Raw genomic sequence first — 14,018 nt, 5'->3', positions numbered from 1 at the left:
GATGTACGACTCTTATCTCAGATCAATCCTACAGCTTGGCATAGTCTGGATGAACAAAGCAGGCGAGAGCGTGTTTCTAGACTGCGTGAGTTTTCTCCATCATTATCAACAATGTGTAAGAAACCTCCTGATGTTGGCAAAAAACCAGGCAATTCACTAGAAAACTAAAGTCAACTGACGCATCAATAGTGGAAAAAATTGCCCGACGAATTGTCAAAGTACATGCCGAATGTAGTCTTCTTTGTTTTGTTGGAACTGCTCATATATTGTTCTATAGAACTTTTGAAAAAGTTGTAGAGAACGAGTTTATATTTAATATATGTCTTTCCTTTCTCGATTTGTACATTCATTTTCGTTCCCACAGTTCAGTATTATAGAAAAAAAAAAAAAAAACATTTCAAAACAGAGTAAGAATTGACGTGCGAGTTTGACGAGAACGATTTGACCTTTGCCCAACCTCGAACACACCCTTTTTCCAGTCTCCTCGTAAAAATGACACCTTGTCTGAATCAAGGTTGCACCCCTGTTTTATCTATCTTCAAAAACGCAATCTCGTGCTCAGAGCCTCTTCTCCTTATCGGCGAATTTGGTGTGTCCGTCTGTTCTTTTTATTCAAGGCAGCTCCTAAGATAAGAAAAAGCTTTATTATTATATATTAGCTTTGTATGCAACCTTGTACACCGAGCCTTCTGTCTTCCAACATGAGAATGTCAAAAAAGCAGGGTCGCCCCAGAAACGAGGTTGCTGACCGTAAAGCATTTTGTACATAGTGTATCAGCAAAATTAATAATATCGTGAGAGATCCATACTCAAGAATGAATGTTTGTCGGGTTATTTATTGTGTCTGATTTTTGGGTGATTATGGCTGGTTATGGGTGATTATGGCTGGTTATGGCTGGTTTTGGGTAGTTCCATAGTTTAGTAATGCCGATAAAATATTTTCTAGCCAACTATATAGTAATTAAATTTTTAAATCACTTTTCTTAGAAGTTGTAAAAAATTGTTTATCTATATAATTGTTTCGTTAATTCTCTTCAAATAATTTTTACATTAATGTTTTCTCTGAATAACTTAAAAAGAAACATGGAAAGATCTTCGTTAAGGCACTTGACAGTGTAAATTAGGAAATTTTTCAAGGGCCATAAAAATTTTTGGTAGCTTTAAAGCTTACTTCCTGTGAAAATTGTATTTTTTAGAAAGATTTTGATCAATTCTCAAAATTGTTGACTTAATAGTGTTGATAATTATGCTAATTAATACATTACATAATGTATTAATTGTAACATATTTAAGGGTTTATTAAGGTATATATGATGATGTGAACATATTTCTTTATATACATGAATATTATTTATATTTATATACTATATATATATATTATATATATTTATATACATGATTAGTGGTGAAGGGTCTCTTTAAGAGACAAAAGAGGAGTTGAACGTCCTCCACCATACATTAGTTTAAAGTGGCGATTGTGAAAGTCCCATGAAATGCCACATAGTGATGGTGTCACTTTAAAAAACACCCAGTACGGTCTGCGAACGGTTGGCGCTAGGAAGAGCATCCAGCTTTAAAACAATGCCAAAACTCTTTATTAATGGCCGTAAGAATAGTTGTACAGACAAACTGCGTAAACTGGGATGGAACTCTAAAGAATGAAGGTGTCGCGCACGGTAGGACAGATGTCAGGTGTGAGCATCGTCAAACCGTTAACCAGCTATCACATCACAAGGTAGATAACACTAGGTTGAGGATGGCTAGTGTGATTGTTGGTACTCTGGGAGGTAGAGCAGGTGAAGTAGTTGAAATGTTAGAACGTAGATCTGTTGATATGTGTTGTGTTCATGAAGTCAGGTGGAGAGGAGCTTCAGTGAGATTTGTGGAAGGTAGGAGGGTAAGGTATAAGCTTTTTTGGATTGGTAATAGTGATGGATATGGAGGAGTTGGCATATTCGTTGCAGAGAAGTGGGTAGAAAAAGTAATAGATGTTATGCGTGTTAATAGTCGTATTATAGTGATAAAGTTTTTGATAGGTAATAGGATTGTCACTTTTCTGTGAGTTTATGCTCCACAGTGTGGACTCAGTGAGGAAGATAAAGATAAGGTTTACGATGAGTTAAAAGCAGTCACATCAAAGTTTGGAGACACTGAACTTGTCATGGTGGGTGGCGACTTTAATGGTCATGTTGGGAAGTCATCTGAAGGTTATAGAAGTGTGCATGCAGGCTATGGATTTGGCAGCAGAAATAAGGAAGGGTAGAGATTGCTTGAGTTTGGAATGTCAACGGACATGGTGGTTTGGAACACATCATTCAGTCAGAGACAGAGTAGGCTGATAACATATGAGTCAGGTGGTTGTAAGACACAGATAGATTACTTCCTGGTTAGAAAGTCAGACAAGAAATTGGTGAAGGAAGTGAAAGTTATATCGGGGGAAGACTGTGTTTCTCAGCATACCTATGCTGGTTTGTGATATTATCTTGAAGAGTGTTAAAGAAGCTAAGGGAAAGTACAGGCCCCGTCAAAAAGTCTGGAAGCTGAAGGAAGAGATTGTAGCAAGACTATTTAGTGCAAAAGTTCAGCAGTTAGCCCACAATGGTCAATGTGATAGTGACAATGTTGAAAGTACTTGGACTACTTTGAAGAATTGTCTTCTAGAAGCTTCTGATGATACCTGTGGGTGGACGAAAGGACCAGCTAGACATAGACAGACCTGGTGGTGGAATAATGAGGTTGAACAGTGTGTAAAGGAAAAGAGGAAACTTTGGAAAGAGTGGAAGTCAGGTGGTAGTAAAAATATTTACTTTGAAGCTAAGCGTTGCGCTCGTACAGCAGTGTATAAGGCAAAATCAGAAGCAGAGAGAAACAGATTTGCAGATGTGTTAAGAAGGGAAGACCAGCGCAATGATTTATTCAAGATAGCAAAGCAAATGAAGAAGACTAATCAAGATGTTGTAGGTGAGAAGTGTATACGTAATGATGAAGGTGTTTTGGATAGCACAGAGGAGGAGAAAAGGGTAGCTTGGAAGAATCATTATCAGAGGTTGCTTAACACTGAGTTTGATTGGGACGAGGATAATTTGTCTGATCATGAGGTTGTAGAAGGGCCAGCTATGCAGATCAAGAAAGAATGGGTAGTGGAGGGTATTAGGAGATTGAAGATTGGCAAGGCTGCAGGAGTATCAGGTATTATTGCAGAGATGGTAAAAGCATCTGGATATATTGGAGTTGAGCATATTACAAGTCTTGCTAACCAGATTATAAAGGATGGTGCTATTCCGAGTGAGTGGCAGTCGAGTGTAGTAGTGAATTGTTTCAAGGGCAAGGGTGATGCATTAGATAAGGGTAACTATAGAGGTTTGAAGTTGGTTGATCAAGTAATGAAAGTTATTGAAAGAGTGATTGATAAGTTACTTAGAGAAAAAATTGATATAGATAAGATGCAATTTGGTTTTGTTCCAGGGCGTGGCACTACAGATGCAATTTTTTTACTCAGACAGCTTCAGGAAAAGTATTTAGGAAAGAGAAAGAATCTCTATTTTGCCTTTGTAGATTTAGAGAAAGCTTTTGATAGAGCGTAAAGTTATTTGGTGGGCTATGAGAAAATTAGGTGTGGATGAGTGGCTAGTTACGATGGTACAGTCTATGTACAGCAATGCTAGAAGTCGTGTCAGGATTAACGACTCATTTAGTGATGAATTTAGTGTAAATGTTGGTGTACATCAGGGTTCTGTACTTAGTCCTTTGTTGTTTGTTCTAGTCTTAGAAGCGCTGTTGATGGAGTTCAGAACAGGTTGTCCATGGGAGTTATTGCATGCAGATGATTTGGTTCTCATAGCAGAGTCGATGGAAGAATTAGTTGAAAAGTTTGAGAAGTGGAAGAAAGGACTAGAAGAGAAAGGGCTAAAGGTAAACACAGCAAAGTCTAAAGTCATGATTACAGTAGCATTGCAGCCAAGTGTGACTTTGTAGTTGGAAAGTGGCCTTGTGGAGTTTGCAGGAAAGGGGTTGGTAGTAACTCAATTTTTTGTCAGACTTGCAAGCATTGGGTACATAAGAAGTGCAGTAGTATTAGTGGAAGGTTAAGAGCTGACATTCAGTTTGTATGCAACCGTTGCAAAGGTGAGAATATAGAGAATGAAGTATTTCCAGCTTTAATGATGTACAACAGTGGCTCGTTAGAGATAGTTGAGAACTTCTGTTACTTAGGTGATATGTTGGGCAGTGAAGGGGGTGTTGGAAGAAGTGTTACTTGCAGGATAGGTTCTGCTTGGAAAAAGTTCAGAGAGTTACTTCCTTTGTTGACTAGCAGAGTCCTGTCAATTGAGGTAAAAGGTAGGTTGTATGAGGCCTGTGTAAGAAGTGTTATGTTGTACGGTAGTAAGACATGGGCAGTGAAGCAGGAAGATCTTGACCGTTTAGAAAGGAATGATATGGGAATGGTTATGTCGATGTGTTACACCAGTCTGAGAGACAGAAAGAGTTCAGATGAGCTAAGAAGCAGGCTAAGTCTCCGTAGAATTAAAGATGTTATCCAAATAAGAAGATTGAATTGGCTGGGGCACTTGGAAAGAATGGAGGAGGATAATTGGGTAAGAAAGTGTAGAGACTTGATAGTTCCTGGGGCAAACCCCAAAGGCAGACCGAGAAAGACTTGGCAGGAGGTTATAAGGACAGACTTGATATAGAGGAAGTTGAGTTAGATCTAACACAGTCTAGATCAGATTGGAAGAGGGTCATAATTATACCCTGTCCAACCCATACTAGCATGGAAAACGGACGTTAAGCCGAGAATGATGATGATGATTAATACTTAATTTATTCTGATTGTTTCTAGCTATATAACTTATGATGTCATAATTCTGCATAATTAGGGGCCGTCGACAAACAGTTTTCATCTCCGTTAATGGCAAATTGGCCGTTAGGGGCATTTTTATATTTTTAATGAACGATGCGTTGTTCATTAAAAATATAAAAATGGAGACGAAATTCACTTTATCACCTTTATTTCTTTTAAGGAAAATGAAAAAAATTCAACAAATTAGAAAATGTTTCCACAATAAAAATCCGCCATGATGTTCTCGTGTTTATTTGTACATCTCGTAAAAAATCCTTTACTAGGGACATTTCCATGCTTTTCATGGGATTCCTTGTCATCTTTTCTACAAGTGAATAGAATTTCAAAACTAAAATAGAATTCGATAGTCAACACTGCATTGGCTTTCTTGTTTTAAAATAAAAACATGCACCGGAATGTCATCGACTATAAGTCAACACCAGAGAAATGTTCCCCGTGGGAAATATTTTTAAGAAACATTTAAGAAACATTTGAGGCTGACAAAATAAAAATATTAAGAAACAGTCAGGCTTAACTCAAATTTCATGTTTCTTAAATAAGAAGATGGACTACGTTAAAGTTTTGTACACACCCCCATTCAATAAAAAATCGAGGAAAGACAGGAATTTTAATCACTCTAACCTTTTGAAGGGTAGTTCGTCTGAATTTGTGTAACTCCTTTTTATTTCGGCAATATGGTTTTTTCCACATTTTTTGAGCCATTTGATATAAATCTTTTTTACTTGACTTATTACCTTCTTTGCTCTTACGTAAGCAAAACCTCTCAACAAAATTTTCATACCCATTCGACGGAAAGCGATAAACGACGAAATTGGGTGTCTTTTTCACAGAAGAACCAAATAAAGTCAACTGACGACTAATTTTTCAATTTGTAAATACTCTTGATAAAATTCAAACAGTATGATACTTTTCTTTCTATTTTAGAATGCTTATGTAATTGAGTGGTGGTATGTTTTCAATGGAGCAGGTACCACCACAAGGTGGCAAATTAAAACTACAAAACATTTGTTTATTTTTTTTCACTTGAAAATTGACGTATTATACAATTTTGAAATAATTTTTATACAGCAACATCTTTTTAAATACATGTTTTCACATTAGGAAATAAATTAAAAATATTGATCTTTTTCTGTGTGTATGGTTCAAAACGAATCGTCGGAAAGTTGCAAGTCTTTTACCAGTTTTCTAAAAAAAAAAAATTATTGTACGTGGATATATAACAAAACATAGCGGAGACAAGGGGGGGGGGGGGCAAAATTCTATTTAACTGCCAATTTGCTGTTAGAGAGATAGATGTGCATATTTTACATGGCTAGTCTCACAAATATCGAGAGATATACCCAGTCTATTATTTCCAGGAGAGGCCATGGCTTAGATGGAGAGTCCAAGAGTATTTAATGCTCATTGTGAGATACACAGACCCAATTAGAGCCGCACTCTACTAGACAACTCCCGGCAACATCCAATGGCTCACACAGTGTGCCATTTTCCCAATTTCTCTCACATGGCTTGGGTTAAAGGTTGCCTCCGACGTTATAACAAGTTCATCTTAACCGAAAGAAACCATTAAAACATTATAGAAAAAAGTATTATTTAATGATCTACTTGCAAAATAAAAGCATAAACACGATTTACTTATTCCATGTTTTTAAAAACCTTGTGCTTCGACCGCCATTATTGCAGCATTAAAAACACGCTTCAAAATCTTGAAAAAAACATCAGGATACCTCTTGACGTCACAAGAGCCAAAACCACACCGTCTTGCAGCATGAAAACGACGAAGCGAGATTTCTATATGAAATTAATTATTAAGAAGTTGTTCCGCTATCACAATTCTAATTAGCTTTAAAAATATTTTCTTTTTCATATTGTAAACATGTTTTTTGATTGGGTGTCCCTACTTTCCAGTGGAGGATTCGAAGAATCGTATGTAGAGAAAGGATGTTGTGTGGGTGAAGGGATGACCTAAGAAACAAGGGCGACGCACAGGCCTTGTTTCTTATACCGTTTTCTGCTCGGGTAGTGAAATTGATCCGTGATAGAATCAAAACAACCCGACCTGGCGTAAGCGGTCGGTCATTTTAAAGGGTCTGTTTATAACGAAAGGGCTACATCTATATATTTCTTTATCGATTTGTTTGTTGGCCCTGCTTAACAGATTTGGTTAGTGATTGATAACAAACCACGAGTGATTATTAGCGAGGTGAAAAAGGAAAGGGAAAAAATGTGCTGTCTTGTTGCTAAAGAAGACTAAGTCACGTGATTTTATGGGTAAATATAATTGGTAGGTGAAAGGCACATGTAATTGCCGTCCGGGAAGAAAACGAGCCTTCATTACCCCTGCCCTGTAGAGAGGAAATTTTCGAAAACTCAATTAAATACTCACGAATGACATAATTTTGTTTTACTTTTTATTTTATGTAATTTGTACATATTATTTTTTTATTTTTTTTTTATTTTTTTAATTAAGTTAAAATACATTTTTGGTATCATGGAAAACCCATGTTAACTCATTTTCAGGAACTACACGCCCTTCCATATATCCTGTGTACCCCGTCCGGCTCTGGATAAGCATCACGAATTTTTGTCACTGCACATGACCTTTCGCACAGATTTGCCAAGTCTGTTGTGAACCCACCACGTGAACTGTCGGTAAGCAGCATAGCAATATGTTCTAAAAGAAAAATGTTAACCTGAAATATCAAACTTATGTTCTTATAACCCATGTTTCTATAAACAGCGTGTTTTGACTGGAACAACATCTACTTACTTATTGGGAACGTCATTTCTTGGAGGAAGATATGTCGATTCTCTATCATACATTCCAACCAAAGCAGTCCAGAGATTTCCTTTCCTTGAAACAATCGGATCGAAATCTTCGTGATTGACTATACAGTTTATTTCTAAAGAATATATTTTTAATAACTTAATAATCAGCATATAATGTTTCGTATATCCCGCTAAAAAGTACACACCTTGTAGGCAATATATATATGTCTTGATTCCAGTTCGTGACAGCAAAAACATTCAGTTTCAGTGCTCATTTGACGGCAATTGTTGCATTTACACCACGACGTAGCGTCAAGGTTAATCCTTAATTCTGCTATTTCCCCATCGCTATCACTGTCATATGTCACCCACGATGAGTCCGATAAATCCCCCCTACGTTTAGGTTTAAACTGGAAGCCAAGTACAACGTTAGAACATTTTGATTCCGACTCATCCGAAGATTACAGTACTTAACAAACGTGTTGCCTTTAAAAGAAAACAAATAATTCTGCATTAAGCAAACAACAAAATTTTTTTCTAGCGCTAATGAATCTTCTATATCTCATAAATATTTAATACTTCGAAACATATCAACAAGGCATTGTAAACACAAATTAGTCAGTAGAATATATCATCGTGAGGCATCCTATAATTCTTTGGTCCTTGTGACGTCAATTATGCAGCCATTATGAATTTCAAAGTTCGAGAAGAAGCGTGAGCATGATAAAGTCGCATGAAGTGAGGTGGCTCAAAATTTGAAAGTTTATTTACAATTATTTGCTGTACTAAACTTTTCTGTAAAAAACGAATGTTATTTTCTTAAATACTTATATGAATAGAACTTAATTAGGTAGCATCATTAAAAGGTCGGAGGGAACCTTTAACCAGGGGCTATGGTTACATTCACTCGCCCATGATGAATCACCGTCCAGAGGAATCGAACCCCGGTCTAATCTACACTAATCTACAGCGCCACAATAACCACTAATCTACAGCGTTAACGGAGACGGAAACTAACGTAGGGGAAATGGGCTTTCCGTTAAGGGGCAGGGGGAGGGGGGCTCCGAGTCTAGCGGCCAATTTGCCGTTAACAGAGATGAAAACTGTTTGTCGACGGCTCCTTAGCTAAACTTCTAAGACCTATATATATCTCCGAAACCAATAAAGATTTCCAAAAAAATTAAAAAAATTCATAGACAATTTTTCAAGGCCTTTCATATGAAATCAACTTGTTAAGGACCAATGGCTGAATTTCTTTTGCACCAACAACAACCAACACGAGGGGCTAGGCAATTGAGATTCAATGGAGCTAAATGAATATTTGGCTCATGTTAATTGTGGTGGCTTCAGTATACCTTCTAGCTGCCCTGTAGAATGATAGATACCACTCTGGCTCTGGCCTAGCACTGTACCTCAAATATGCTTTAAGTATAAGGCACTTAGTAAATAGGTAGCCATGTTGAATTATATCTGCTTAGAGCATTGTCTCGGTTGCCCGAGGTCAACATGCATCTGTTTTGCCTCGCTTAATAATGCAAGTCAATAAATACCAGACACATGGGTCAGGCTTATTTTAGCCATAAAGAACTGAGGTTGTTGGAGATTAAAGCTCCTTAGATATTAAGCTCCCACCCACCCTCCCATTATTATCTGTGGCACGGTCTCCATTTTACACTAATAATGTTTATTTTATTTTATATGATGCCAAACCTACGGTGGCCGACAAGTGCATAAAAAAAATCTTTGTGTAAATTTTAAAAATGCGTAAAAAAATCTTATATCCGTAAAAATAATTTTAAATGCGTAAAAATAATGTTGTATGCATAAAAATAATGTTAAATGCATAAAAATAACGGAATATGCATAAAAATAATGTTAAATTCATAAAAATAATGTTAAATGCGTAAAAATAATGCTTGGTAACCACTTTGACTTTTCTCAAGATTGCGAGGCTGAAGCAACAGGACGTACTGTAACTTTGTCCCCAGGACTTGACTATCTCTTATAATAATACAGAGACTGTGTCTGTTTGTAAAAGGCAAAGTGGATGTCTTCATTTTCCTTTGATGTTGCCAAAAAAGTAAATGTCTAATATGTTAAATTTTTTGACGCTAGGGCGCGACGAAAATAACACTACTTTAACGCCAATATCCTATATTAAAATTAATGAGGACATTACAGTGCAGCTAAAATTTTGAGGTCAAATAACTTGGAAACGAGTTGGTGACGTCAATGTTTTTTCACCGCGTGGGTAACTAGTGACCACCTGGGACCAATTTGGGTGAGTTTTCCAAACCTGGGTCACCGAATCCGTTTCGGAATGGACGGGTTGATGACGTCACCATAAACCTTTAAACCCTAATATCTCTGCAACCGTTTGTCAAAAGTACATGGGCGTTCGTCGAGAACATATGATCCTGTACATTATTCTGACCAGCGTTTCAACCTTTACACATTAAAGAATAAACACATTTCGCGAATTTTTTTATCTGCACTGCACTTCTGACGCCAGCAAATAAAATAAAACAACTTTCATTTATTGACCGTTTTCCTAAGTGGATTTCTCCACGGGTTTTATCGACTAGTCTATATAATAATACGCTAAGTGTGTCCGTCTGTCTGTGACAGGCAAAGTTGATATCGTCATTCTCCTTTGATGTTGCCAAAATTCTCTTCGAAGTCGCCGAAAAAATTATGTGGATTTTGCTAGCGGGCTTACTTTGTTTACATCACGTGATGAAAACGAATCAATCTGAAATAAATTTAACGGCTAACTTTCGAAAAATGGTGTCCTCTCGCCACCAAAAAACCCAAAAAAGAACGATCTTGAAAAAATTAAAATAAGTGGTTTAAAAAAGCATATTTAAAAAGAAAAAAGTCCAAGTGAAGAAGTAGAAAAGTGAAGTTGGGAGTGGAGCTAGATGTAAAGTAAAGATAGAAATAGGAAACAAAGGCTAGAATTTAAAGTGGATTTGAAATCACAAATAGTAAGAACTTTGATATTTTTAGACGTTTGGTTTTCTTATGTCGGTGGAGCAAGCAGACTTGTATTTTCCAGGAAAACCACAGTTTTATATTTTACCACGCAATACCATTGGTATATTCCCTCCACTCTCAATGGACTAAAAAGTCCCAAATTGTCTTCCATTGCGCCATGACGTTATAACACCGACAACTACGCGTACAGTCCTCTAAAGTCTGTTAGATGACCTTTTGCCGCATAATAATGTCCTTACACGTGTCTGTGAAGGTTGCCATTGTCCTACCCTACCACTGTTAATGGACTACGACGTCCCAAGCCGTTCTCCAGTGCGCCATCGGCTTATAACACCGTAAACTACGCGCACAGGTTTCTAAATACGGTAATATCGCCTTTTGTTGCCTAATAAAGACCTTATGCGTAAATCAGGTGGTTCCGAGGGTCTGCACTGGTTACCATTGGTCTATTTCTTCCACTCCCAATGGACTAAGAAGTACCAAGTTGTTTTCCATTGCGTCATGACCTTATAACCCCGTCAACTACGTGTACAGGCCTCCATAGGCTGTTATATGACCTTTTGCCCCCTAATAACGGCATTACACGTAAATCACCTGGTTCCACGTGTCTTAGCAGGTTGCCATTGCTCTAGTCCTTTCACTATCAATGGTCTACGACGTCCCAAGCTGTTTTCCTTTGCGCCATGGCCTTATAACAACGTCAACTACGCGTACAGTCATCTAAATGCTGTAATATGGCATGTGCACGTAGCCATTGGTCTAGTCTTTTCACTATCAATGAACTACGACGTCCCAAGTTGTTTTCCAATGTGCAATGGCTTTACAACACCGTCAACTACGCGTACAGTCCTCTAAATGCTATAAAATGGCATTTTGCTGTCTAATAAAGACCTTATGCGTAAATCAGGTGGTTCCGAGTGTCTGCACTGGCTACCATTGGTATATTCCTTCCACACTCAACGGACTAAGAAGTCCCAAGTTGTTTTCCATTGCGTCATGACGTTATAACACCGTCAACTAACTGTACTGCCTCTAAAACCTGTTATATGAACTTTTGCCGCCTAATAATGGCCTTACACGTAAATCACATGGTTCCACGGCTCTGTAAAGGTTGCCATTATTCTACCCTACCACTTTTAATGGACTACAACGTCCCAAGTTGTTTTCCATTGCACCATGACGTTATAACACTGTCAACTACGCGTACAGGCCTCTAAAGCTTGTTGTATGACGTTTTGTCGCCTAATAATGGCGTTACACGTAAATCAGGTGGTTCCGTGTGTCTGCACTGGTTACCATTGGTCTCTTTCTTCCACTCTAAATGGACTAAATCGTCCCAAGTTCTTTTCCATTGCGCCATGGCCCTATAACACCGTCAACTACGTGTACAGGCCTATAAAAGCTGTTATATGACATTTTGCCTCCTAATAACGGCCTTGTACGTATACACATCGTTCCACGTGTCTGTGCAGGTTGGCATTGGTCTAGTCCTTCCACTCTCAATGGACTACGACGTCCCAAGTTTGTTTTACATTGCGCCATGGCCTTATAACACCACCAACTGCGCGTACATGACTCTTAAGGTTGTATTGTGGCCTTCTACCGCCTAATGACGGCCTTGCACCTAAGTCACCTGGTTCCACGTGTCTGTGCAGAATGCCATTGATCTAGTCCTTTCACTACCAATGGACTAAGACGTCCCAAGTTGTTTTCCATTGTGCCGTGGTCCTATAACACCGTCAACTAAGCGTACAATCCTGTAAATGCTGTAATATGGCATTGTGCTGCCTGATAAAGACCTTATGCGTAAATCAGGTGGTTCCGAGTGTCTGCACTGGTTACCATTGGTATATTTTTTCCACTCTCAATGGACTAAGAAGTCCCAAGTTTTTTTCCATTGCGTTATGACGTTATAACACCGACAACTACGCGTACAGTCCTCTAAATGCTGTAATATGGAATTTTGCTGTCTAATAAAGAACTTATGCGTAAATCAGGTGGTTCCGAGTGTCTGCACTGGTTACCATTAGTATATTCCTCCACTCTCAATTGACTAAGAAGTCCCAAGTCGTTTTCCATTGCGCCATGACTTATAACACCTTTAACTACTTGTACAGGCCTCTATAGTCTGTTATACGACGTTTTGCCGCCTAATACCGGCGTTACACATAAATCACGTCGTGCACATGTATGTGCAGTTTACCATTGGTCTAGTCCTTCCACTGTTAATGGATTACGACGTCCAAAGTCGTTTTCCATTGCGCCGTGGTTTTATAACACAGTCAACTACATGTGCAGGCCCCTAAACGCTGTGGTATGGCCTTTTGATGCCTAACAAAGACCTTATGCGTAAATCAGGTGGTTCTGCGTGTCTGCACTGATTACCATTGTTCTAGTTTTTCCACTATCAATGGACTACGACGTTCCAAGACGTTTTCCATTGCGCCATGACGTTTGACACTGTCAACTACGTGTGCAGACCTCCAGAGTCTGTTATATGACCTTTTGGCGCCTAATAACGGCCTTACAAGAAAATCACATGGTTCCATGTGTCTGTGCAAGATACCATTGTTTTAGGCCTTCCGCTCTGAATGAACTAGTTTGTCTTAGGTCTTTTCCATTGCGCCATGGCCTTGTAACACTTTGAACTACTTGTATAGGCCTCCACAGTCTGTTATATGACGTTTTCCCGCCTAATAACAGTGTTACACATAAATCACGTCGTGCACATGTCTGTGCAGGTTACCATTGGTCTAGTCCTTCCACTGTTAATGGATTACGACGTCCAAAGTCGTTTTCTATTGCGCGGTGCCTTATAACACAGTCAACTACACGTACATTCCTCTAAATGCCGTACTATGGCATTTTGCTGCCTAGTAAAGACCTTACGTGTAAATCCAGTTGTCCCATGTGTATGTGCAGGTTGTCATTGGTAAAGTCCTTTCACTCCCAATGGACTGCGATGTCCCAAGTTGATTTCCATTACACCATGGCCTTATAACACCGTGAACTACGCGTTTAGGACTCTAAAGGCTGTTATATGACCTTTTGTCTCCTAATAACGGCCTTGCACGTAACTCACGTCGTTCCATGTGTCTGTGCAGTTGGCATTGGTCTAATCCTTCCATTCTCAAAGGACTACGACGTCTCAAGTTGTTTTCCATTGCGCAATGGCCTTATGACACCGTCAACTGCGCGTACAGTCCTCTAAATGCTGTAATATGGAATTTTGCTGTCTAATAAAGAACTTATGCGTAAATCAGGTGGTTCCGCGTGTCTGCACTAGTTACCATTAGTGTATTCCTTCCACTCTCAATGGACTAAGAAGTCCCAAGTCGTTTGCCATTGCTTCATGATGCTAGAACACCCTCAACTACTTGTACAGGCCTCT

The 14,018-nt window shown here is 38.6% G+C and overlaps 1 protein-coding gene across 3 annotated transcripts; it reads right to left on the bottom strand.

Moving 5' to 3' along the window:
• Positions 1 to 5,534: 5,534 nt before the first annotated feature.
• Positions 5,535 to 8,398, bottom strand: LOC130612202 (uncharacterized). Of its 3 annotated transcripts, none has more exons than XR_008975411.1 (3): positions 7,632 to 8,398; positions 6,202 to 7,535; positions 5,535 to 6,046 (listed from the first exon to the last, which is right to left on the bottom strand). XR_008975411.1 is itself a non-coding variant. In XM_057433502.1 (2 exons), exons 1-2 carry the CDS (start codon positions 7,886 to 7,888, stop codon positions 7,436 to 7,438), a joined length of 357 nt encoding a protein of 118 aa, XP_057289485.1. In that variant the 5' UTR covers positions 7,889 to 8,398; the 3' UTR covers positions 6,059 to 7,435. The 3 variants fall into 3 exon arrangements, 1 of the variants encoding a protein (XP_057289485.1); XR_008975410.1 differs by having other exon boundaries at positions 5,536 to 6,046; positions 6,497 to 7,535; XM_057433502.1 differs by lacking the exon at positions 5,535 to 6,046 and having other exon boundaries at positions 6,059 to 7,535.
• Between the last annotated feature and the right edge of the window lie 5,620 nt (positions 8,399 to 14,018).

The sequence above is a fragment of the Hydractinia symbiolongicarpus genome, chromosome 10 (genome assembly GCF_029227915.1).
Source record: "Hydractinia symbiolongicarpus strain clone_291-10 chromosome 10, HSymV2.1, whole genome shotgun sequence".
Classification (NCBI taxonomy): domain Eukaryota; kingdom Metazoa; phylum Cnidaria; class Hydrozoa; order Anthoathecata; family Hydractiniidae; genus Hydractinia; species Hydractinia symbiolongicarpus.
The sequence above is the reverse complement of the archived record's forward strand: the minus strand, read 5'-3'. Positions and strand labels throughout refer to the sequence as shown.